Consider the following 26,130-nt stretch of genomic DNA (forward strand, 5'->3'; position numbering starts at 1 on the left):
GCTCGCATGCGTGTCACCTGCTGTTCTGTGCACGTCATATAAAGAGGCCCTACGGCTAAAACAATGAATTAGGAAACGTCAAAACTTACCTGCACGAAAAACTGCAGAAAGCGTTCCATAAGTTCCAGCTTCATCATCATCAGCAGCAGCTTGACCTCTCCCACTGCAGGCCATAGGCCTCTCCCATGTATCTCCAATTAAGCTTGTCCTTCGCCAGTTGCGGTCACCGTATTCCTGCAAACTTAATCTCATCCGCCCAACTAACTTTCTGCCGTTCCCTGCTACGTTTGACTTATCTTGGAGTCCACTGCGTTACCCTTAAGGACCACCGATTATCTTGCCTTCGCATTACATGCCCTGCCCAAGCCCACTTCTTCCTCTTGATTTCGACTAGGATGTCATTAACGCGCGTTTATTACCTCACCCACTTCACCCGCTTCCATAGCTCGCTGCGTTGTCCTTAAATTAAGCTGAACCCTCTTTGTTAGCTTCCACCTTTCTGCCCCATAAGTGAGTACCGGTAAAGTACAGCTGTTTTATACTTTTCTCTTGTGGGATATTGGTAAACTGTCATTCATGATCTGAGAGAACCTGCCATATGCGCTCCACCGCATTCTCATTCTTCTAGTTTTTTTCCTTTTCGTGATCGGGATCAGCTGTCACCACCTGCCCAAAATAGACATATTCGCTTACTACTTCCAGCCCCTGCCTACCAGTTGCTAACTACTGCTCTCTTGCTAGGCTTTTGAACATTACTTTCGTTTTCTGGATGTTAATTTTTAGCCCCACCGTTCTGCTCTGCCTCTCTAATTCATTCATCATGCTTTGCAGTTCATGTCCGGAGTTTTAGTCTCTGTATTTATGAGATGCGCGTTGCCCAGCCTACGTAATATTCATATCAGATTTTAAAGATTCAAAAACGTAGCAACCCTGCACGCTGTGGCGCAACTTATTTTGCCTTGCTCTCAAATTACGTGCACTTGAGTGGTTGCTTTTCCTGTAAACTTTTCGAAAAGCGCATGCATTTTGGCGCAATGTAAACAAAATTTGCAGGGCCTCAACGCCGAGAGTTAATGCCTTATCAAAATTCTAAAAACATTATGTATGCTATTTACTGTGGAATACACGGCTCTCCTTATATAAGGAGACTAACAGTAATTGTTAAAACGTTAACTTTCAGTATTAGTTAGCCAGCCTACTAGTTAGCACATCATAGTTGTATTGCGATGCGCTACACCGCTGACAACCTTACGTCGAAAAAAGAGCTCTTATAACTCAGAACCTCATTTTTAAAAAGTGCAGACCTTCTTACAGGAGCCCTGAACAGCTATTTCCCAAGGATATAGCAGAAGCGCACGAGAGATCGGTATTCCATCATTTTTCACCGCGCCGCAAAAATTGTTAAGCGAAGTTCAACACCGAAGATATCGCCTATTAAAAATGATGTTCCTACTCTCCCCACTTAATGCCATCAACTCATACACGCGAGGCTCTCTCGGGAAAAAAAAATAGAAAGAAAAGACGGGGCGATGCTCCGCCCATGAATACGTCAAGCAATGGCGCTCGGCTTGTTTACTTCCGGTGGTCGCAGCCATTTTCCCACGCGTGAGTTTCGTCGTTCAGCCACTACCACATAGCCGCCTGTCCTAAACGCTGGGACACATGCGCGAAAAGTGAGGTCATTCACTGCGGCGCGCCGTTGCGAACGGCGTTGCGAACGAGCCGCGCGCGGCAAAGGCAATGACGGGAAGCGGGAGCCAATGCGAGCGCGGAGAGCGGCAGCGTGATGACGACGTAGAGCGCGCTCCTCGAGGAGCTCGGGGCAGAGCAACGCCGGGCTGGCCTGTCAGCCTTGATGTTGGCCGCCGGCGACTGAAAAACACGCTAGTATTGCTTGTTCACGTTCTTAGTAAGCCCAGGGATAGATGGCTGTCAAAAATGCATAATTTCTGACGATCGTTGGCCAATAGCGAGTTGCTATAAGTGATGACTGCGATATGAGCAAATTTCATCCCCAAGCCACTTTGGTGCTGCTGCTATTTGGGGCGGTTCGCCTGCCATCTGCTAGCTGCGTTGCTGAAGGCGTCGTGGAAATCGAACATATCTTCTATTATGGGAAGAGTTCGCAGTAAAGAGATGTGAAGAGTAGGCCTTTTATTATAGCGCAGGCGACTTCCGAAGCGCCGGCCGCTGCGGCTTCGATACGAAACAGGCTATTGGCCTTGCGACGACCACGGCAGCCAGGCAGCAGCAGAGCTCATCGCTCGGAGAGCCCGCGAGCGGTGCCGTTGCCGAAAGCTCCCAACATAAGAAGTCATGCTTTGTCGCTGCTGGGGTATAGCTGGAAGTCTTTCTGATAACAAGGCGATCTGGTCTTTTCTTGCGATATTTGTACACCATCCCAAGCAGCGCTCAGGCACTGCTGCCCGGCGGCGAAGTGCGACATCTTTTGTGGGCGGCGCTTGGGTAGAGCGGCGCAGCGATGCTCACCGCTCCGTGTGTCCCTGCTTGCTGTGGGGCGGCAGTTCGCAAGCGACGATTGGTGCGGCGCGTTTCGCACATGTGTCCCCTGCTTTAGCCTATCTGCTCGAACGGCGTGCATCCGGAGCTCGAAGCGCGGCGGCGTGCAGGCACCGCTAGATGGTCTTCGAGCCTTATCAGTGCACGCCATACCGAAATCGACAGGACGACGACAGGGACGACAGCAGCGACTCGTCGGCGCAGCTAGGAGGCTCGCAAAGGCGGGCGCAAAGATTTTACGATAGCACGTGCTTTTGTGAGCAGATGGATTTCCTTGTCCGCCGGGAGTACTACATTACTTTCATGAAAAGCTCTGGATTCTTACCTCTGTATTCTTACACACGTATATATACGTGTGTTTTACAAAATAATAAGCAATCAATAAAATTGTATTTCAAGAAATATCAGTGCTAAGTTGCGGAAGAGTCGCAAAAATTGCGCGCGTCGTTAGCGGACAGAGCCAATGATAAGGGTCGCCAAGTCTATGCCCAGGCGGCCCGAGTTTACGTCACTGGGCAGGGGCGGCTAAAAACGTGCGGTGAGGTGTCGGCCTAATCGGCTGTGAGCGGCAAGATTTAAAAATTGTTTGTAAATTCTTCGTTCCACGCGCAGCTTTTTGAATTCGACTAGAATACCCGCAGAGATCACCTCTACAGAGCTGTTGCATTAGAATATGATTGAGGAAACCATTTCAGGGTCCCTGCAAGTAATACTCCTCGCATAACGCTTTCGGCAAAAACAGCCATATGCGGATTCCCGACAATCGCAGCCACGCCTACACGTAGGCCAGGGACGTCAGCAATGAGAACAGGCGCTCTTAAACGGACTTACTTGTCGCCGCCGGTAAATTTTAGGCTGAAGATACCGTAGATTCCTAGGGACATCCAGAAATTGTCCACATGCAGAGCGCCTTCCTGCCAAGGGAAGAAAAATAAAGGATAGTTAATAGACATAGAGCAATAAAAACTACCGCAGAAACGTCGCGTAGTCCGCGCCAGCAATAATGCGCACAATGTTTAAGTGAAAGTCTCCGAATTGAAACAGTTTCCTTAGCACGTGGTTGTCTTGCCGGATGCATGCATTCCGCCACGCAAAAAACGTTTGTCGACGTTTATCAAAACGCTTGCGGTAGGCATGTGTGGGCAGCCAGTGTTGTCTGCATGCTGCAATCACGCAATGAACCACAAGGGACGGATGGATGCCGTGGCGCCGACGGCTTTCTTACCAAGTTGGGGATAGCCTTTGAACCATCTTTGCCGTTGTTTCTTCCTGGCAACAACGCTATGCGTCGGCTGTCCTGAATGCGTGATATGAGAGTTCGGCGCTGTTGCGTAAAGATATAAATAGCGCCCGTCCTGTCCATTGTATGCTATATGCGTCTATCTTACATAAGCGACAAATAATTTACCTTTAATTACTTAACGAACTAGGCCAGCAGCTTGTTAAACTTTTAAAAAATCTGACTGTTCTGAAAAAAGCAAGAGGATAGCAAGGTTCCGGCTTTTTGAAATATGCGATTTACCTGCGATGCTTTCCCTCCGCCACTGCATTACGAAAGACTGGTTGTGCTCTTCGTTGCACTTGGCGGACGGAAAAATATACAACAGCGTATAATGTTCAGTGCATTTTATTTGCTGTTGTGCTCCTTATCTTTTTGGGATTGTATGATTTGCTTGTTTCTACTTTGCTCTTACACTTTTGGTTGATTGTACACCGCTGCACACTTCACCTTGACCTCCTCTTTCCTGTCATTTTGTGTACTTTCATATGATGTACTATTTCTGCCATAACACTGAGAGCCAATCGGCAGTATTCTCGAAATAACTAAGTAAGCAACCTAACAAACAGCATCTCCTTTGCTTTGCTCGCGACAGCGTGTGGAGAAAAAAACTGCAATCCGAGGTCGTGCAAAACTGCTGAAAATCAACGGGTCACAAAAAGTGCGGGAGGTAAGGGATGACAAGGGTTCGCATTTAAAGTAATTTCCGGAGACATTGTAGGAGTAATGCCGAACGTTATCCTTAGATTCTAATTATCACTGAAAACAGGAGCAGTTGCAAGCGACTTCAAGCGCTTGATTCCTTGGCGAAAAAATCAAAACGGTTGGAATTACTGGCGAAGGACTCAACCTGTTTCTTCATTTCTGCAGTCTTGTTGATGCCGATTCGTGACAATGCGTTTATGCAACCTGCATGAGAGTTTACCGATTTCTCACGCCGCGTTGCGATTACTCGCTTTTAGGACAGCGTGTGCTTCGAGTATTGCTATTAGTCGCCCATATGACATAAAAAAGCCTACGCCCCGTCAATTGGTCGTTCGAGATTTACTCGTTCTTTAACAATAAAAAAATTGCAAATTGCAATCGCAACCAGTTCAAGGCCAACGAGAGGATGCACTACACTTCAGCTAATCCAGAAGTGTTGCCGATCCGAAAACATGTGAATAGTTCCAGTCTTTGGAGCGCATCCTCCATCTTCGTGAGAAGCTTTTAAATATGTGAATAGAAAGTTCATTGCAAGTCTCTGTTGCCTAAGGCAGGCTAAGGGACCTAAAACTTTGCCCATTGTTAGGGGCACATCTCGATAAGCTTTAAATTCACTTGCACGTTACCTTCATGCATTCTTCATGCAGTGAACTTCGTCAGCCCATTTGTCGGACTATGCACTCCATCATTCCTTAGGTTACATCAATACTCGCCATTGCATCCTTAGTACCCATTTCATGGCCGCATTTTATCTTCGTTTTTTTTTATCTCTTCCACACTGCTCTCCTTCTGTCTTTATCTCCCTAATGCCCCTCCCTAGGCAGAGTAGCATACCAGCGATTTTTTAACGCCGGCTAAATTCTCTGTATTTCATTAAAGAGTCTCTCTCTCTCTTCTACCCATTGCGTGTGAACCTGCGCCCGGACGCAGGGGCGCTTTAAAAAAATGCTCTTTTTATTTTCGCGCTGGTTTATGACGAGATGCAGTGCAATGGATGAAAAAGTAGGTTGACTTGAAAGGGTACGTTTTATTTGGTGAACTGTGACAGCTGACTATTTTTTCAATGACAAGAACTATTGCTATCAAGAAACCGATACTGTTCTTATTTTCATTGTTTCGTTCTCATATTTTAATATACCGGCGCGTTGCGAATAACATTGTCGGGGGGGGGGGGGGGGGAGAGGTGGTGTTCTGACAACCAGACAACCCCCGGGCTACGCCCCTGTCTCGTGGCGACATTATGGGCGGTAGGCAGCATGCTCTCGCTTTCGATGTCATCACAGGAATAGCTGCCTGCTGGCTGGTTGGCGGCAAGCTTGCATCACGGGGCACTTCTGCCCCATTTACCAATTCAGCCATTGAGGTGGACGTCTGGACGTCGTTGCGTGGTGGACAGGCGAAGAGGCGGTGGCTCATTGAGAGGCGACACCACCGGAGTGGGGCGCCCAAGGTCGGCTGGTCTGGGCCAGGTTTGGTCAGGGGTGTCAAGTGCTGTGCTGCAAACTGGCGGCTTCGTGTCGGGGCCCTGGGGGATGTGCGATGGCACTTGGTCCGCGTGGCAATGTTGCTTCCCGTTCGCTGAGGCTACCATCACCATCCGAGCTTATTTTGTGCTTGAGACCACTCCAGCCAACACTCTGAACCAGTTCTGGACTCTTTTCGGCCATGGTGCCGCTATCTTCGCAAGAGGCATCACTCTAGCTTGCGCAGATATCTTACATTCGCTTAATGCCTTCTCGATAGCGGCATCTAGCCCTGGCAACCAAAAAAAAAATGGTTCGCTCAAAGTTTTCATCGCTCCCATTCTTGAATGTTTCTTGCAGGAGCTTGAGAAGACCTACAGCGGCCGCTGACGGCACGACAGTTGCATGCCCCCACTAAGTGAGATCACGAATGACATCCAACTACGACGTTTTTTTTTTAGAACTGCCGGAACTGCCCCTCTGTCTCTGTCAGGTAGGTCGGCTATCCATGCGGGATCCAATTCCGCACTAGCTGTAAAAGAAGGTCACGGATGGTCACACTGTAAAAAAAGTCCGTGACTCTACGGAGACTTATTACGTGGAAAAAAAGGACGATTTGCATTTTTAGACAACACGGAGGAGGAGACCGTACTTCAGTTCAATCACGGAGGAATCGTCATTATTCGTCCGAAGAAGTTGCAAGGAAGAAAACTTGAACATTTTGTTAGGCAGCAAAGCTTAACACCACACAGCGGTTGACTCCTTCGGCATTGTGTTACCGCCAAACGCATTAATAACTTAATTAACGACAACAAAAACAGAGCAAAGGTTGTCATGATTTGACGCCGCTGCTTTTTCATGCCTGCATGATCAATAATAATTTGTTATTGGAGAGGGTGCAATATCTGTCTCACTGTTTCGGTGGGCCCCTGAGCCGTCCCAGCTAATACGGGAACCATCACAGCAGCGTTACGTTTTTGTTTTGGTCAAACGTTAATGACATTGCTGTTAAATTCTTTTTATAGCATTTGTCAAACGCTGCAAATGAGCGGAGAGAAGTCACTGGCGCGCTTTTTTAATATTCGCTTCGGTTCAGGGCTGCCCACAGAGCCGAAATATTCCAGGCCGTAGCACCTACTAAGACTTTTTAAAAGTGGTGTTTGGGTTAAAACACATTCCATTAAATTTCAATTCTATTTTGCAAATGCAATATTGCCTCTGAAATCGATAATTATAACTGGAAGCATTTTTGTTAACTGACAGCCTTTTTTTGCACGGTGCCGCATTTCCAGGGGGTGCCAAGCGTTACGGTCCGACAGCAGATGTGAAAATGGGCTTACGCAGCACCCTTTCTTTGCAAAATTGGTGCAGAAAAAAAATTGCATGTCTGCTACATTTGCGATCTCTGGGAACGAAAGGGGGGAGGCCAGGGGCATGTGCGCAGCCGAGCAAGTTGTGCTGGTGCTGGTACACCCTTCATCCCACTCCCCCCTCCTCCCCCGAAATTTAAGAGGTACTCGCTTTGAACTCGGTCGGTGCCTTGGGGTCACCTTTATACCCCTACGCCACTGAGTGCGCTGCTGTGGTGGCGGCTCCGCTTTGCTTCTCTTTTCAACGACAATTTGCGTTCTTGTAGACGCAGTGGCGCAAATGCGCTTTGACGCACGGAAGACCGATGTGTGAAAGGTAAGTGTAATTTCACTGCTCTGCATCAAGTGATTTGTCGTGCCGGAGTCGTATTTCACCTTTCGCTGCGAAGACAGGTGCTGTCTCAAGCGCGCACAGCTCGGTGTTCCTGCGTAAACGACATTCCAGGTCCCAGGCATGAAAAAGCGTTGTCAGTAGCCCACAAGAATCTTGCGTTCATTTAGTGCTTACTACGGAATGCCCTAATGCGTCGCGTAGATTACCGAGCAGAGTGCAGCAGCTTCCGGAGAGAGAGAAACAACTTTATATTGCAATACATTCCAGCGGCTAAAAAGACACGGACGAAGGTAGACGAGACAGGACGAACGCAGCCGCTTGCAGCCGCTTCCAGCAACCTTCGAAAAACGACCTGTTTTGTTCGTAAAGCAAAGTTGTTTCTTTCGCTTTAGGTCAATTATAAATACGACTAAACTTTACCAACTGATTTAATTAACGCATTGGAAAACAAGAAAGCAGTACGCAGAGAATTGCTCACTACCACTGCTCTTTGAGGCGTCTTGCAGTGAGTAGCACGTAACTACTTGGAGGCTGTGCGTCCAGTTCCTTTCTGCTTCTCCTTGGGTAAAGCTTTCTTTTTCGCAGGGGTAGATGCTGTTGAGAAGGGAGGAATCTGTTCAGAAGGGAGGAATGGGCCCATTGTGAAAAGGAACCTTTCCAACCAGAGAGCACGCCGCACGTGCCGTTCGGGAGAGGGCATCTCTCCTCTCAACCTCGGCGTGAATGTCGGCGGTCAGTTTTTTTTTTCCTTTCTTTGTAGAAAACCTTCCCTCTGCATTCCAAGGTTGACCGTACCATGCGACTTCCTCTATTTTCGACTGTCGCGTTCGTTGAACAAGCCAAGCTAAGCCAAGCACTGTATACGTTTGGCTGGCGGTGGCCGGTGGTTGTTTTGTGGTCCACGCCGGCGTACGCCAGCCATTGCGCCACTTTCGTCGTTCCAGTCTTCCTTCCACGCGCAACCAGAGTAACCCTCAACTGTTTTTGCGCGCGTCTTACGCCGACAACGTTTCACCGCAGCTCCTGTAGTGGCCCGAGTGGCCCTTCATCCTGCTGGCGGGTGCCGCTGCCCGACACAACGTCGGCCATGGCGGTACGTTTCTCGAAGCGCTCGCCTCCCTCCCCATGCCTCTGCCGCGGTTCTTCTTCTCCTCTCTTCTCGACATGTTCTCAGCGCACTCTTCTGCGTCGTCGGATCTTGTCCGTGCTGTGCTCCGCGCGCACCTTAACGTGCCAGCTCGAGCTTCTGCCTGCTTCAGCCATCGTCGCCTCGATTATCGCCGTGGGGTATCGTTTTCAGGAGGGACCTTTGGCGTGCGCGCCATTCGCGCTCCTTTCCCTTTCACGCGCGCCTTAGTGCGCCAGTTTTCATAATCTAGGTTGCTCATCGGCTGCCGCATGTGCTTGGCTACATCTGCTTTGCGCTCACTTGGATACACTGCTTGCTCCTGTTTTTTGGTAGCGTCGCGCACTCGGTGCAAACTATCATGTACCGCATCAAGGCAGTACGTGATCCAAGAGTTGGCGTTGACTGGCGGCCTGGTGCAGAGCGCGTGTGAATCGTTTCCGTTATAATGACGACGTGGTAAATTAACTCTTATACATGGTAAAACAGCGCGGAAAAAACACGTGGACGGAACAAACACGACAACACGAGCGCTGACTTTCAACTGACGATTTATTACGCACATGTGTACATATATAGCATTCCCGCCAAACACTAAACAGAACAAAAAAGAAACACTGCATCATCACTGAAAATATTAAATCTACATATCTACAAATGCATGCTCCAAAAAGGTGATTTCGCGGTTAGCCAGTGATAATGAGGGCTTACTAATGCATGCTGTACCCCCTTTGTCAATGTGATATGCCTCTACTATTTCCCTTACTATCTGATCCTTATGTTTGAAGACGACGGATGTCTGATGAAGCAATGGGGCGCACGTGTGCTCAGGTTGCCTGCAGTGAAGCGCCAAATTCGAACCGGCTGCCTTGTCCAAAGAATTATGGTGCTCCCTCAGGCGTTCGTTTAGACATCTCCCAGTCTGGCCAACATACCACCCACCGCAAGAAAGGGGAATCTTATAAACAACACCCTCGATGCACTCAACCCTCATCTCTACGTGTGCTGTGGTACAACCACCACCGATCCTCCTTCCTAGTAGGGCCTTTCGCTTCCGCTGCACAGCTCGGCAAATGTTGCTTAATTTTCTGCGAGACGAAAATACCACATCAATTTGAAATTTCAAATTGATGTGGTATTTTCGTCTCGCATCACTTGAATGCACAGAAAAGGCTCTAAGAGAGGTTAAACGTAAGAATGCGTAAATAATTTTTATACGGTTGGCTTACGTACGAGTACACAGTTTACGTACGAGTACACAGAGAAGGGTACGAAAGAGGTTAAACGTAGGAAGACGTAAACCATTTTTTACGGTTGGTGTACGCACTAAGCTCTGCGTAATATCCGTGATTAAGAGCACTGAGTCCTTTTTAAGGACTTGCCGTATTTCTCAAAGTGTCCGTTTATGAATTGCGGAAAGTGCTCGGCAACGCATTGCCTCCAGGTTTCTACGTAAACTTGAGCAAATTTTTTTACAGTGCAGGGCCGCCAACTCTTTGGCCCTTATGGGCGCCGCCTGCACAGTAGAAGCATATAATGTATATTGATGCGCGTCTTTCTGTTCCTCTTGGTGCTACTCCAGCGGAAAAGGGAGACGGATGACGGCATCGGCGTTTATGTTTTCTGACACTTTACGACACGCCAGGTTGTAGCAATATCCTTCCAGCAGCGGGGCCCAGCATTGAATGCGGGCAGTGACCATCGGCGGAAGATTCTTGTCCGGGCTGAACAGGAAAGAGGATGTTCACTATTCTTTATTGAATATGGTGTTTACCGATGCACTGTAGTCTTCTTTTATTCCTCTATCCATGTTCTTTTGCTGCCGGTTTTTTACTAGGGGGGTACGACCCTGTGTCAAGCCAGTCATAGGCTTTTTGTGTGCACCCCTAACATTTATGATGTTGAAATAAAGGTATTTGTATTTGTGTATGGTCCGTTAGCAGCTCGAAGTGGTTTTCATACAGAAAATCTAAACCTTGTTACGCAAAACACGAGAGCCAGCGCCTCCTTCTCTAGCTGGTAATAAATCTCGCCATTTTTTAGCGCTCGCCACCTTAAACCCATAGATAAACAACGCCGACTACTCAAGGCGACAGCACGGGTCCGGACCTATTATCAACACATCACACTCTAAACGAAGGGGCTTCTTGGGGTCGAAATGCACCACATGTTTTGCATTCTCTACTGCCGCCTTGTGTGCTTTGAGAGCCATCTGCTGTCGTTTGTCCCAGAACCGTTTATGATATTCTCCCACAAAGCGTATAAGGGCACCTGTAGTTAACACGTCTGGCAAAAACTTACAGTAGTTTAAAAGGCCTAAAAAGCGTTCATTTCACTCACCGAGCTGGGTCGTGGGGTGTCGAGCAGCGCTATGATGTTGTCACTTTTAGGACGTAGGCCATTTTTACCAATGACGTGCATGAGAAACATAACTTGCATGAGAAACATAACTTGTTACTGCGGAACTTGCATTTTTTCTGCTGTAGACGGAGGACGTGATCCATCAGACGTTGTAGCACTTCCTCCAGGATCTTGTAGACGTTCGGCTTTTCAGCCACAGTAATGTGGTCCAGATAAACCTCCACCCCGGGAAGGAAATTAAGCGCGGGTTCCATGTGTCGCTGAAAGATTTCCTGCGCTGAGGACACCCCGAAGGCTATTCTGGTGAAAGAGATTAGGCCCTTGACCGAGTTGAGAACAGCTAGCTTCTTCGAGTCTTCGTCTGTGGGCAGCTGATTATAGGGGTTGCGAAAATCAAATGTGTTGAAAAGCTCTCCGTCGCTTAGATTCGCAAAGATGTCGCCAACCCGTTCTACCGGCTATTGCTCCATAACGGTCGCAGCATTATCCTTGAGACAGAAGTAACCGCACAAGCGTAGCAGCCCATCCTTCCTGATGATGGGCACGGCGGGCGAGGCCTATTCTGGCGATGTCACCGGTGATAACACCTCTTCGTTCACTGGCGTATGTACCTCTTCTGACACCATTTGCTTCCGAGCGTACGGCACAGTCCAAACTTTACAAAACCGGGCCCAGTCATCTTCTCTGACAATCAGGTGGACCGGCTTTCCTCGCAGAAATCCATGGCCCGGAGCAAGGACGTCTGTAATCACTTCGTGCGCTTCAGCGCGCGTTCCCAGACACCCTTAGAGCGTGTGGGGGTAGTGGTCTCGGACTCGAAGGAGATGCCCTCGACTCAGCGTGGCAAGCTCAGCCGGAGACTAGCAACCAAGTGAGACGGGAGGCGGTCGTTTGGTGCCCAGCTTTCGTCGAAAGCACGCCAGAGAATGGGTCGGAGCCAATGGTTCTCAAAGAAAAGAAATTTTATACAACAAAGAGACGATACACAGCTTTATGAGTTGCCAAACACAGTTGACGCCCAGCACAGCTTTATGAGTTGGTAAAGGACCTTCATGCAGGCATTGCGGAATCAGGGTGTAGAAGTGTTATGTGAAAATATTGCAAGATATTTGTAACGATTGCACAGCTACTATAGTTCTCCCTAAAGTCAGCAATAAAGTTCCTATACGGAAAGGTGTCAGGCAGGGAGACACGATCTCGCCAATGCTCTTCACTGCCTGTTTACAGGAGGTATTCCGGGGACTGGAATGGGAATAGTTGGGGATAAGAGTTAATGGAGAATACCTGAGTAATTTGCGATTCGCTGATGACATTTTCCTTGCTAAGCCACTCAGGACAAGAACTGCAAAGCATGATCAATCAGTTAGACAGGCAGAGCAGAACGGTGGGGCTAAGAATTAACATGCAGAAAACCAAAGTAATGTTCAACACCCTAGCAAGGGAACAGGAGTTCGCAATTGGTAGCGAGGTGCTGGAAGTAGTAAGAGAATATGTCTACTTAGGGCAGGTAGTAACCGCAGATCCTGATCATGAGAGGGAAATAACTAGAAGAATAAGAATGGGGTGGAGCGCATATGGCAGGTTCTCTCAGATCATGAATGGTAGCTTAACAATATCCCTGAAGAGAAAAGTATACAACAGCTGTATCCTACCGGTACTCACCTATGGGTAGAAACGTGGAGGCTAACAAAGAGGGTTCACCTTAAATTAAGAAAATTAAGAACAACGCAGCGAGCTATGGAAAGGAAAATGATAGGTGTAACGTTAAGAGATCGGAAGAGGGCGGAGTGGATGAGGGAACAAACGCGGGATAATGACATCTTAGTTGAAATCAAGAGGAATAAATGGGCTTGGGCAGGGCATGCAATGCGAAGGCAAGATAACCGCTGGTCCTTAAGGGTAACGGAGTGGATTCCAAGAGAAAGCAAACGTAGCAGGGGACGGCAGAAAGTTAGCTGGGCGATATGAGATTAAGAAGTTTGGGGGATACAGTGGCAGCAACTGACAAAGGACAGGGTTAGTTGGAGAGACATGGGAGAGGCCTTTGCGTGCAGTGGGTGTTGTCAGGCTGATTATGATGATGATGATGAACGGACCTTCATAATTCATTGCGCCTGTCTCATTATGTAGATGATATTTGTATTAATCTTTTAAAAGCCTTCTACCATGTACGTCATAAACGACTAACACTGAAAATACGCAGCATCGAACTCGACGCCAAAGCAACTCGATGGTTTGAACAATTTCTAACAAATCGTTCTCAAGCGGTTAAATTAAATCATATTTCCAGCCTAACCCTTGTCAAGTCTGGTGTCCCTCAAGGCTCAGTAATGGGACCGCTTTTATTTTTAATATATATTAATGATATATCACTAAATGTCAATTTGACAGTCCGCCTTTTTGCCGACGACTGTGTAATTTACACAGATACATCTAGTCCTAACGACGTCATATAGCTTTGCACTCTGACCTGAACAAGTTAACAGATTGGTGCGGCAAATGGCTGGTGCAGATAAATAAAGAATAGACTAAACATTTGAAATTCACTTCTGTTTCAGAATCACAACCAAACACCTACAGATTAAATGATAGCATAGTACACTCGGTTTCATCGGTTAAATACCTCGGCATCCTGCTAAATTCTAGCTTAACATGGACAGACCACATCGAATATATTAAGGCGAAAGCCTTTAATGCCTCACACTGTCGTTAGCAGACGCTGTCGGCAGCCTTGTCGACAGACGCGTCGGCAGCCGTGCCGACAGACGCGTCGGCAGATTTGTCCGCTTTTCGGCGTCACTGCTTAAAAAGAAACGGCGCCGAGGGTGGGAATCGAACCAGAGCCTTTGGCATTTTAAGCGGCGACACTACCACTCCGCCACGAAGGCTCAAGTTTCGAGCATGATTAAAGGCGCATCTAGTGAATGCATGGGTTTCACAAATAAAATAAAAGGAATAAAGTGAAGGAAAGAAAAAATAAAATACTCAAGTAACACTTGTTGCTGGGCTAGTTGGTGCATTATTCTTCGTACAAAAACTAGCGCAAAACACGACACACACAAGAAAGGTAGACAGGACAACGTGTTGTCCTGTCTACCTTTCTTGTGTGTGTCGTGTTTTGCGCTAGCTTTTGTACGAAGAAAAATAAAAATAAAAATAAGGAAATAAACAAAAATAAAAACAAACAATAATAACAAAGAAAATAAAAATAAAAACAATAAAAATAAGAAAAGATAAAAACAAATAATGAAAAATAATAAATAAATAAAAACAAACAGTGCGCCAGGAAACGCTTTCGCCTTGCAGCATTTTAGAGAGCCAAAGTGCCCCCTGAATTTTTACATCTAAAGCACAAAGAAAACCGGGCTTTCCGAAGCAGCACTTATATCTAGCCGGCAGGGACACCAGGCTTCAAGCATTCAATTTTCTTGTTCGCCCTTCACTGGAATATGCGTCAATCATTTGGCATCCCTGCCAAATCACCTTCACCAATATACTCGAAGCCGTCCAGAATAAAGCCACGCGATTCATCTTATCATCGTACTCGAGAATTCAAAGTGTTTCATATTTGAAGGAAGAGCTCTACATGCCGCCCCTCGCAATGCGCAGAAAATTTGCCCGATTATCTTGTTTTCATGCTCTCTTTCACAGCAGTACATCATTTGCCCGGTTGCACATCTTACCGCGACCTCATACTTCACGTCGCACAGATCATATCTACAAAGTTAACCCCATCTCCGCTCGCACGGAAAAGTACAAGAATTAGCCTTTAAGCTTCTGAATAAAAGAATGGAATGAGTTGCCCTCCAGCATCGCTACTATAACCCAGTTTTCCTTATTTCAATCGGAATTGCTAACTTATCTGGAATCCCAGCGCGTTCAGTAACCAGATATTCTTTTATATCACTTACTTGCAAACCAGTATGTTCTCTTTTCTTTGTTATTTGTGCATTTTTTGTAACAGTTTTTACGTTGTTGTGTTCTTTCTCAACCTGACGTATTAACCACCTAAAGTCCTTTTTTACCTTTCAAAACTGTGATTTGATTTGTCCCCTCCTATGTAATGCCCCCAGTGGGCCCTTGGGGTATTTCAATAAATAAATAAATCACAATCACTCGTGCGAGCACATACAAAGTGATTTACAATACAATGCAACTCTTGCACAGTAACACGCGACAGAGATTACAATACAAAAGAAATCTTGCACCTAAAGTGCACTAACACCGGAGAGAGCCAGTCCAACAAACACAATTTGTTCATAGGGCACTGGGACAGTCCGACGACCAGTGGTTTACGACGGAGCCGTCCCGCAGGTCGGCCCACGCTGCCTCATTGGTCTGTAGCTGGTCAAGTGGTGTTGTCCCTGGAATCCAGCGGGAGCGCTTCTCTGGAGCTTGAACGGTGGCTCGGGCTGACAGACAGTGCTCAGCGCCCTTCATATGCAGGCAAGCTGCACGTCGGTTCGTTCTTCGTGCCAAGGATCGCGCGCATATGCACGCAGTATGAGCTGTGCAATTTCCTTTCCCACTCACGCCGGGCCCGCGTCCACATTGGTCAGGCGCGAAGACTGGGTTTGAGATGCTTTGAAATCTTTCTTGTGTGCGCCGCGCCCGGCACGCGAGTAAAGAGGGAGGGGGCATCACTTAGCACACTCTCCCACCGCTGTGGCTCAGTGGTTATGGCCCTCGGCTGCTGACCCAAAAGACGCTGGTTTGATCCCGGCCGCGACGGTCGAATATCGATTGAGGTGAAATTAAGGAGACCCGTGTACTGAGCGATGGCGGTGGTCTACCATCAGGTGGTCGAAATTTCCGGAGCCCTTCACTGCTGCGTCCCCTATAGCCAAAGTCGCTTTTGGGACGTTAAACCTCCATAACACATAACGCACAAACCATAAACTATTGCGTATTAATTACTTTCAATCATTTCAGATGCCTGCAGATGTCGGTTTACGCCAGTGTCTTTCCTCGCGGCGGTTCATGGTCGCAATAAGCGGACCCAGTGCTCATCGCTTGCGCTGGCGTAAACCACACTGCGATGGCCTATGTGGCAGCCCTGTCACCTTAAGCGGAAGCACACTTGGCTAAGCGAGCTGGTCGTTCATAAGCAGATCGTTTGGGAGCGCGGCAATCGTGGCGAGCAAGAGGACGTGTCGCATGGTTTCTTTTTGTACTTCGCGGGCATCTGGAGTGAACGAAAGCAAGCTAATACGTAATATATGGGAAGTTAGAAACTGTCGAATCGCGTGTTTGTAGGCCGTTCCACAACTTTTTCATTGTAATCTTTCGCCTCTCTTCGGTGTTTGCGAAGCTGTTTAATACGTATCGACTAATTATGCAATTAAGGACATTACCAAAATAGTGTGATTTGCTCCATACAACAGCCTGCAACATGCATTTGGTTGTGGCGTCTTAGAGTGCCGCGGCATATTGCCTGGTATCATTTTAGTGTGCGTTCGTTCGCGCAAGGCCGCAGAAAAGGGGTGTTATCATTTGTGTTCGTGACGCTTGAAGCGACCGGACTAATCTCGATTGATCACAGCCATGCCGAGCTGCATCTACGTGTTTCCAGATTACTCTATACTCCGTTTCATGCATCAGGTGCAACGCTGCCAAAGCTAGCGCTCCTATTTGCGCAACCTGCATCCGTGACACAAAATAGTGCGGTACTTCTGGTGAGCTAAAAATAACAAATGCTTTGCTGGTAGGCTTCGTGAATAATACTTTTGTCATCAGCGTGACAAAAAACGCTTGTATTGCCAGCGAATCGATCGAGATCTGTGATTTTGTGTTTTGCGCTTGTCGTATTTTTCCATTTCACGTTTTCGCTGTCTCCGCAACCCTGGCCGTGTTTACTCTTTCCGTCTGGCTCCCTTTCACTTTTGAGAAAATGGCGTCCTGCTCAGCGGCCGCGGCCACCTCTCCTGGACGCATTTTCGCGAAGGTTCGTGCATCCAAGCTGTCAAGGCACTCCCGTACCAGGATCTATTTTCCGGAGAAGTCTGTTCGGGAAGTACTGAGTGCTGTGAGCGAGGACACCGCAGTATCTCCCCGTACCTTTGCCAAAATCAAGGCGGAGCGTCTGTGTTGGCCTTTGGCGTCTCCGAAGAAAAGACCTCGCGACGTGAAGATTTCAAGCTCGCAAACAGTCAAGAATGACAGCTTCACAGTCCATGCCATCCGTCTGAAAGTTTGGTTTATTGGTTTATTGGGGTTTAACGTCCCAAAGCGACTCAGGCTATGAGAGACGCTGTAGTGAAGGCCTACGGAAATTTTGACCAGCTGAGGTTCTTTAACGTGCACTGACATCGCACTGTGCACGGGCCTCTAGAATTTTTCCTCCAAAGAAATTCAACCGCCGCGGCCGGGATCGAACCCGCGTCTTTACGGACAGCAACCGAGAACCATAACCACTGAGCCACCGCGGCGGCGTCGTCTGAAAGTGCACAGTATGTACGCGAAGAGGGAAGTCCCAACACTGGACAGTGTGCTAAAGGCTGTCAATGAGGACGACGACCTGCCGAATTTCAAGAAAACGACGTTGTGGAGGTTGATGAAAGACATCGGATTCACATTTGTAAAAAGAAAACGGAACCTTGCGCTGATCGAGCGAAGTGACATCATTGCCTGGCGTCGCAGGTACCTGCGGGCGATCAATGAATTCCGAAAACAGGGCAGGTACGAATCGTTCCTTGCTTATCTTCTTACGCAACACGTTTAGACTGGCTTCACATAGAGCTTGATGTTAGCGTTGCAACCTCGTAGTCGTAACAGTGATTGCTGCTTGAAAATGACACATTTAAAGAAAATCGTCTTAACCACGTTGCTGTTGCGGACCTTTTGCGCATAGGTGACGTTTCGCGGCCAGTTTTGCGCTACGTTTGGGTGCGGTACGTGCCTGCATGGGTCAGATTTAATCACTAAATCCGAATTGGTCCGGCAAGCAAAAACAACAAAACTGCCTAAAACGTCGTAGCACCGCAATGGGTAGTGCCATCTCGTCGTCACCGTTAGGAACGAATAAACACCAACCGTACACTACCCGTTGCTCCGGTGGTGCGAGTTGGGAACGTTGGGAATTTTTTTTCGCAGTCGCCAGAAGTGAAGAGATTTCAAATGTTACCGAATTAGTCAAGTAACCTATGCATGCAAACATACAGTGAATATAAAATGGCTACCAAATGCTGCCTGGGCGCGAAATATAATCCCGAACAAGGGAGCAATAAAGCCGAGATAATCATTTTTCTAAGTTTTCTTTGAGTATGTTTGTTTACTTAATAGCATTAACTCGTGCACTCGGTTGTTTCGCATTTACAGGTGCATCATCTACCTAGGTGAAACCTGGGTCAACGCAGGGCACACAAAAGAATGCGTCTGGCAGGACAAGACTGTGAAGTCATCTCAGGATGCCTTCCTGAAAGGTTTAACAACGGGATTGGCTGCGCCTTCGGGCACGTTCAAGATTTTGTACATCATGCTAATTCACCTCCCCCTTATGTAATGCCCTCGGGCCCTTAAGGAGAAAATAAATGAAATGAAATGAAATGAAAAAAGGGGACCACTGGCTGTTTCCAGAATAAGCCATTTCTCGCAAACACTGTGGGGTAAACATTCTTTATTGTCCTGTCTCATTTATCGAATATTTTTTACTGACGTTGTACAACTTTTTCTGCATTCTTACTTGACGCTCATACAGCTTGGAACTCTTTTTACCTGGCTGCATGAAAATCCTGCCTGAGCAGCGTCTGCACTTCTAGGTGAGCAGGGAATTAGAGACAAGCTCGCTTGCCTCTGTATTGCCTTCATATACCTTGTGCACGACAACAAATCTGTAACTCTTGAGGCAGTACTATTTTCTGCCACTGTGTGAATCAACAATATGTTCTAAATTTAACACAACAGAGGAAACAGGCCATATCGAGGTGGTGTGCGTAAAAATATTTTGACCCATCAGTTTAAACATACTGCTCTTTTGCAGTATGTAATAGCCAAGTTATAGAGCTACCTTCAATGACAAAGGAAAAGGCGCTTTGCATAAAAACGAAAGATACCTAACAAAAACAAAAGAATTGCCGATATACACAACAATCTTACGCATACACAGTCAGACAATAGGCGATTAAGAAGTCTAGATTATGTTTTCTGCGCGCCTGTATTCTATATTCTAAACCAGCATTCTAAATTAACAGACATCTTGCTTCTCAACTTTGCGATCAGAAAAAAATAACTGCTGTCGCCAAGTCCTTCGGGCTACTCTACAGCACAGTGCCAAAGTCGGTCCCAGACTCTTTTGGCGAAGACTGGATCATCCGCTAACCGGTAGCTCAGAACAATTCACAACATGCCAGATACCCTAAGAGAGCTCCACAAAAGAGTGGGTTCCTCGGCAACAGCGAAATCGAAAGTTGCAGACGGCCACTTGTTAATCGGGCCACGGCGGAGCACTCACCACTGTGCTGATTAATTAAACCCGACGAATGAACGTCATCTTTCGCTCAAATCTCTAGCTTGCATCTAAAAAGTGTAGTCAAAATGCTGCAGAATCGGGAAGAAAACCGCCACTGCTGACCGAAAGCCGGTGCGAGCTCACTGACAACGAATTTCGGACACCTCACATTAACGCGGTATGCATCAAATGAACAGATGCATGCAGATTTTTTGAGAACATGCCATAATATTCAAGCGATTCTGAACAAAACAAGATTTCTCTTTCAAGTCACGCGAAATGCAACTTGCGATGAAAAAAAAAAGAAAAAAAATGTGCGAAAAAAAGTTTCACCAAGCGGGATTTGAACCCATGCACCCCCATTGCCTGCCGACTCTGGGGGGCGACGCGTTAGACCACACGGCCACAGAATAGCGCGGAGTGACACTTTTTTTTTTTTTCTTGCATGGTATTTATTTACATGGTTTTGTATACAAAGCATATATATACATATGTGTGTGTATATACACACACAAAAAAAACTATTTACAGAGCACCTAGGTAGGCGCTACGTGGCAGAAACATAATAGTAACATATTATAACTAAAAGGCCGGTAAAGATATACAGCGCATCATGAGAGGAAACCAATCGCGGAGTGATACACCTCTCCTAATTTTGTTTTGCGGACTACTTACGTAGGCTTGACAGCGTTACACATGATGTATGAAACGGAGTATAGATGATCTAGACCTGTTATCTCGAAGTTTCCTTGGCGGCTTTAAATTGAACGATGCCTCGAGCAGCGGGCATTCGTAGTTCGACGACCGAGGAGCACGTTTGTTGCTTACGCCGCCGCCGAGTGATTCAGGTCTTTTGCGGGCGCAAGTAAGCCCAAATAAAGAATTTCGTTTCCAAGACTCGCTGTTGTCTTCCTGACCGGTCGACTGCCGTCACTACAACGTGACATCTGGTGGAGGTGCTTTGTAGCCTTCCATGTACCGGACACCCCCTGCAAGTCGTGACGCCAGCCCTTTGAGCCGTTCACCGGAGGACATGACTCCAGTCCATCGCGCAAGCCGACGTCTACTAGGGGACGCACCTGAGTTCGGGACTCTGCTCAACCCTACTCGGAAGCGAAAACCAGTAGTAACGCCCATCATGAGCTTGCCCCACGCGACGACTTCAATCATTCTTCAACAGCCCCGTGTGCCACCAACCTTCGACGCTTCGCCTGGCGCCGACCCCGAAGAATGGCTGGAACAGTTCGACCGGGTGGCTCTCTTTAACAAGTGGGACGACGCCATGAAAATTAGGTACGTCTTCTTCGCCTTGGAGGGACCAGCAAAAATCTGGTTTGAGAATGAGGAAGCTAGCCTTACGGATTGGGAAACCTTCAAGGAGCAGCTTCTCAAGACTTTCACAAACGTCGCGAGAAAGCAGAGAGCCCAGCAGCTGCTACAGTCTCGCATACAACACCCAAACGAGACCGTTGCAGTGTACACTGAGGAGATGAAGCGTCTCTTCCTGCGTGCTGACTCGAGCAGGAAGGAGGAAGAAAAGGTCAAGCTGCTTATGCGAAGAGTTAAAGAGCAACTCTTTGCGGGCCTCGTACGGAACCCCCCGAAAACCGTCGCGGAATTCGTCGAAGAGGCATCCACCATGGAAAAAAAACTCTTGATGCCAGAGCCCGCCAGTATGACCGCCAGAAGCGGTTTTGGTCAGCAAGCTGCCTGGACACCGCTAACAGCGATAACCTCCGGGACGTTATACGTGATGTTGTGCGAGAAGAGCTCCGACGATTGCTGCCAACAGGAATGCAGCCGTAGGTTGCATCGCTCACTGACGTCATTCGGGACGAGGTTCAACAGGCCTTGGGTGTGATGTCGGCAACCACGCAGCCTCTGCAGCCACCAGCCATGACTTACGCCGCAGCAGTCCGCCGTCCTGCACCTCGACGACGAGACCCAAGCCCCTATCGCCCTCATCCAGCTGCGCTGGACCGCCGCCCTCTCGCCCCAACCTGCCCGTCCTACGAGCGTCGCACACAGCCAAGAAAATGCGACGAGTGGAGAACTCCCTACCAGTGCCGCCCACTATGCTTCCACTGCGGCGAAGCCGCTCACATTCTCCGGTACTGCCCATACAGCAGAATGGGCATCCGAGGGTTTTCTTACGACGCCCCACGACCTCGACCCGGCCAGCGACCAGCCGAAATTGAGGAGTTCTTGCGCCGGGAAGAAACTCATCGCCGAGCCGTCTACCACGTTCCCCGTCGCCATCGTCACCGCGCTTTGTATATCCTAGCCTAGGCTACGAAGTGCGTGGACGCACCCCCAGCCCCCGAAGGTTAAACTGAATAAAGCAGCCTCTGGAGCCGAGGTTGCTTCATAGCGCAAGAACTAAGATCTTCCATCGACGAAAACACAAGACTATGCCTCAACTATGACGAGAACTTCGACGACCCCTACGACGACGACCCGTACGACGACGACCCGTACGACGACGACCCGTACAAAGACGGGCCCCTACGCCGACGACGGCACCTACGACGACGACGACAACTACGACGACGACACAACCAGACTTGAAGCTTTTACTGCTGCCCTCAAACCTTGTTATGAACGCTAAAGGACTCGAAGTTAGCATTCTCCGCGTTTATTTTCATTTTAAAACATCGACGCGATGCTTCTTTGGGAGGGGGGTAATGCCACGTATCATTGTAGTGTCCGTTCGTCCGCGCAAGGCCGCAGGAAAGGGATGTTATCATTTTTGTTCTTGACGCGAGAAGCGACCGGACTTATCTTTATTGATCACAGCCATGAAGAGCTGCATCTACGTGTTTCCAGATTAGTCTATATGATCTCGACCTGTTATCTCGAAGTTTCCTTGGCGGCTTTAAATTGAACGATGGCACGAGCAGCGGGCATTCGTAGTTCGACGACCGACGAGCACGTTTTTTGCTTACGCCACCGCCGAGTGATTCAGTTCATTTGCGGGCGCAAGTCAGCCCAAATAAAGAACTTCGTTTCCAAGACTGGTTGGTGTCTTCCTGACCGCTCGACTGCCGTCACTACAACGTGACAATATTTTTAAAACTTGGACTAAAATTAGCTGGGACATCCTGTATACTTCCCCTTGCTGTATCAATTTTCGTCTTATTCTTACTCTGCAGTATGACGTGACTATCGGTACTCAAGTGATGCTAATGGAAGGTGTTCTAGCCATCTCGATGAAAAATCCCTCTGTTATTTCTCGGTCTGGTTTGCAGCAAGGTGTCTTGTGGAACAGCGTTTACTTGAGAAGCGTCTTACAGCAACTATAACAGAATCGGTGTTCCTCTAAGAGCAATTCTGACTCGGTCGAAATGGGAAGTGAAGAAAAATTTAAGCTGGCCTCTTTCGATAATTTACTGTATTCTAACGACTAAGTAGGCTTTTTTAATAACAATAATGATAATAATAAAATATTCATTCAGTGTAGTTACCGTAAACTATGGACACGCAAAAGCCACAGGCGGGCTTCTTGGGCTTTGAAAAACAAAAAAAAAACCTTTTTTGACGAATGAAAACCCAAGTGATCGATACAGAGAGCCTCGCGCGCAAACTGCGGAGGCTCGGCGCAGCTTTTTGGGCACACATCGGGGCGGAGGGGGGGGGGGGGGGGGGATTAAGCCACACCACCAATTACTTCATAAAGCAAATCGCAGAGGCCATTTCTGGTTGGCCTTCAAAACTTTTAATCTAGTAGGGCGAAAAGTTTTATAGTGATTTTCACGGCAATACTTTTCAGTTCCGCTGTAGTGTGAGGAGAAACGCCCCCATAAGAACCAGAGATGAGCCGAAGTTGTCTTCAGCCCGCTTCTAACTGAAATAATTCTCTCGCTGCACTGCTCTCCCTGCCTTCGTAGAGTCTGGTCGATGTCGCACTTCGAACACGTCGTCGAGATCCGTCCTTCTTGTCCACCGGACCAACTGGCAGGAACTGCATTAATTTTATTATCGGGCCATATAATTTATTTTAAATTCTCTCATTGTGACCATTTTCTTAAAAGCAATCGGTATTTTATTTTGCTTTGATGCCTTCGGTGGATCACTTTTCGGTGGCTTGGGATTATATGACTCATTTGTTGATAAAACGCACCGTACAAATATTATGTCTATGCAAATATTATGCAAATGAACACGAATACTCACAACGCGGTCCGCCTCATACCCAGATTCGTTGGATACGTGCAGCGACATAATTCTTTGCTGGTCGCCTGTGTTGTACCAAAGGCTCCATGCGTACCCTGCACAGAAGGACAAATTACCATAAAGTCGCCCGCTGCTGCCTAAGCTCCGAACTCAGCGGAAGCTTCGCCTCCAAAGAAGCCTCCCTATTGCCGCTGGTAACTTACGCGCGGCGTAGGGTTGACAACAAGCACTTTAGAATCATGCAACAACTGCTGCCGAAACGGGTGAGAGAGAAAGTAAATATTTACCAATTTTTTTTCAGGAGCTTCACGGTTATGGCACCGCCCATCACATTCTCTGGGGAAATCTTGCGAGGGCACCAGCTGAGGCTGATTTTAATGCGAAAGTAATGCTAGTCCCATTGCGAGAAATGATTCCGGCATGTGTTAGTGTAGTCGAAAAAAGGGCTGAAAATCCCGGCGATAGCAGCAAAAATTGGGCGACGTGTTAAACCGGCCGTATGACGCACACACCAACCGGAGCACCACCACTTCAACCATGACCTACATGTCGTTCGTCTACATATACTCCCAACAGACTGACCTAAATGTGACGCCAATTTCTCCGACAAAATTCGTACGTAGATTGTGACGCAGCCGTTTGTCGTACAGGGTTCCGCGTGTCGTCATACGACTGCTAGCTGAAAATAGCTTACTCGTGTCAGTAGAGTCGGAGGCTGACGTGCTACAGGGTTTCCAACCGATAGCATATGTACCTTAAATTGTGTGGCTTCTTATACTCTTTACCTGTTCTATTAAGGTGCGGTTGAAGTGTATGTCGAGACGTGAGACACTTACTGCGACATTTCCTTCCCACAGAAATCAATTTTGTTGTAGCGAAAATATGAAGCTACGGTTCGTCAAACAACGTTCCGCGTGATACAATACGCCCGAGCGTTTGAGTGTGTATCGGTGGTGTCGGCGTGGATGGGTGTCAATGCGCCCAGGAACAGTAACGCTTTTTGTATTTCCTCACGCAAGCATTCTTAAGTGTCTCTGCCGATTTTTATTGCGTAAGCAATACTGCGCCAGGTTTCGAGCCGTCGCGTAGCTCCCGGCGGGGGCCGAGGTCAAACAGATGGAGCACCGTTGCCATAGCAACCGTTTCAGCCGCGCTCCACCAGGCGACAGGAGTGCTACTACTTAAAAAAAAACTGCGTCGTGACTGGGAATCGAACCAGGGCCTTTGGTATTTCAGACGGAGACGCTACCACTCCGCCACAAAGGCTCTTTGTTTTTTTCTTCAACATGGTATTTATTACAGTGATGTAATGTTCTATGTACATGAACCATATACAAGCCATTATGAAAACAGTGTTAAACAATACATATTGAAAAGACCATGCACTAGAAAAGGGGCAATACAGAGCACATCACTAATAGTGAGTGCCACTCGGGTTCGTACTCCGTGTGGGCATACACGTCTCTTAGATGAACAGCCATTCGACTGAAGTGATCCTTTGTAGACACAACAGGTTCTTCAGTGTCTGTCCATCATGCGGGTTTTCCAGAGGCTGTGCAGTCCAATCAGAAAGAACATGTCCAGGGGTTCAGCAACAAATGGCAGCGCAGTGAGATAGCGAACAGAATGTGGAGTCACATGAATTCTTTTTTAAATGTGCATTGCAGGATATCCCAGCAGAGTACTGCATCTTTGCAACTGATGAAACCATGCTCAATTGTTTCTGGTTCATCACAATGGCGGCAATTAACGGTAGACACAAAAATGCCCTTTTTATCTAGCCATGTTCTAACGGGCAACGTACCGGTGTGTAACTTAAAGAAAAGGTCTTTGTACACGGCGAGACTGGCATCTTACGTACTCTTTTGAGTACGTCATGCCCCGGTAAACCAAAATACAGAAAGCGGTACATGGGCGGAGGGAAGAGCATACTAATCAAATCCTTATACAACTTTTTCATCGACACTAAAAAAAAGGAACTCAGGAGAAAAACGAACAAGTAGGAAACGGACAGCCCAATACACCTCTTGCATTATGCCCCACAAACACGGACGGTCACAAAGATTGGAAGACACAATGAGGTTGGGTAAAACATGAACTAAATTTGTTTGCAGGAATGAACGTACTATTGGGTGTGTAGTGTCACGGAAAAACATGAAACGTGACACTATCTGTCGGACATACAGGTGAACTAGACCAAGGCTGCCAGCTCTTACAGGCCGAAAAAGGTTATCACGCCTCATGGATTCAAAAGACGAATCCCACACAAAAGTAGCGAAAACCTTGTGAAAACGCTGCATAGGAAGTCTTGCGCAATGAATAATTTGCAGTACATAATATATTTTATTGGAGA

The 26,130-nt window shown here is 47.6% G+C and overlaps 1 protein-coding gene across 3 annotated transcripts in view; it reads right to left on the reverse strand.

Moving 5' to 3' along the window:
* Positions 1–637: 637 nt before the first annotated feature.
* The window catches only part of LOC149324544 (uncharacterized), a 79,021-nt gene continuing 53,528 nt past the window's right edge, over positions 638–26,130 (reverse strand). The window contains exons 2-3 of one of the 3 annotated variants that reach the window (XM_089565428.1): positions 3,352–3,434; positions 638–666 (exon numbers count right to left, since the gene is read on the reverse strand). In XM_089565428.1, the coding sequence (XP_089421554.1) occupies positions 660–666; positions 3,352–3,434 (90 nt within the window). In that variant the 3' untranslated portion in view covers positions 638–659. Of the gene's footprint in view, positions 667–2,913; positions 3,435–23,777; positions 23,873–26,130 lie in introns of those variants that run through there. The other 2 variants (XM_089565426.1, XR_016286827.1) reach the window with 2 other exon arrangements.

The sequence above is a fragment of the Amblyomma mixtum genome, unplaced genomic scaffold (assembly GCF_055824585.1).
Source record: "Amblyomma mixtum isolate Tamu unplaced genomic scaffold, ASM5582458v1 scaffold_24, whole genome shotgun sequence".
Classification (NCBI taxonomy): domain Eukaryota; kingdom Metazoa; phylum Arthropoda; class Arachnida; order Ixodida; family Ixodidae; genus Amblyomma; species Amblyomma mixtum.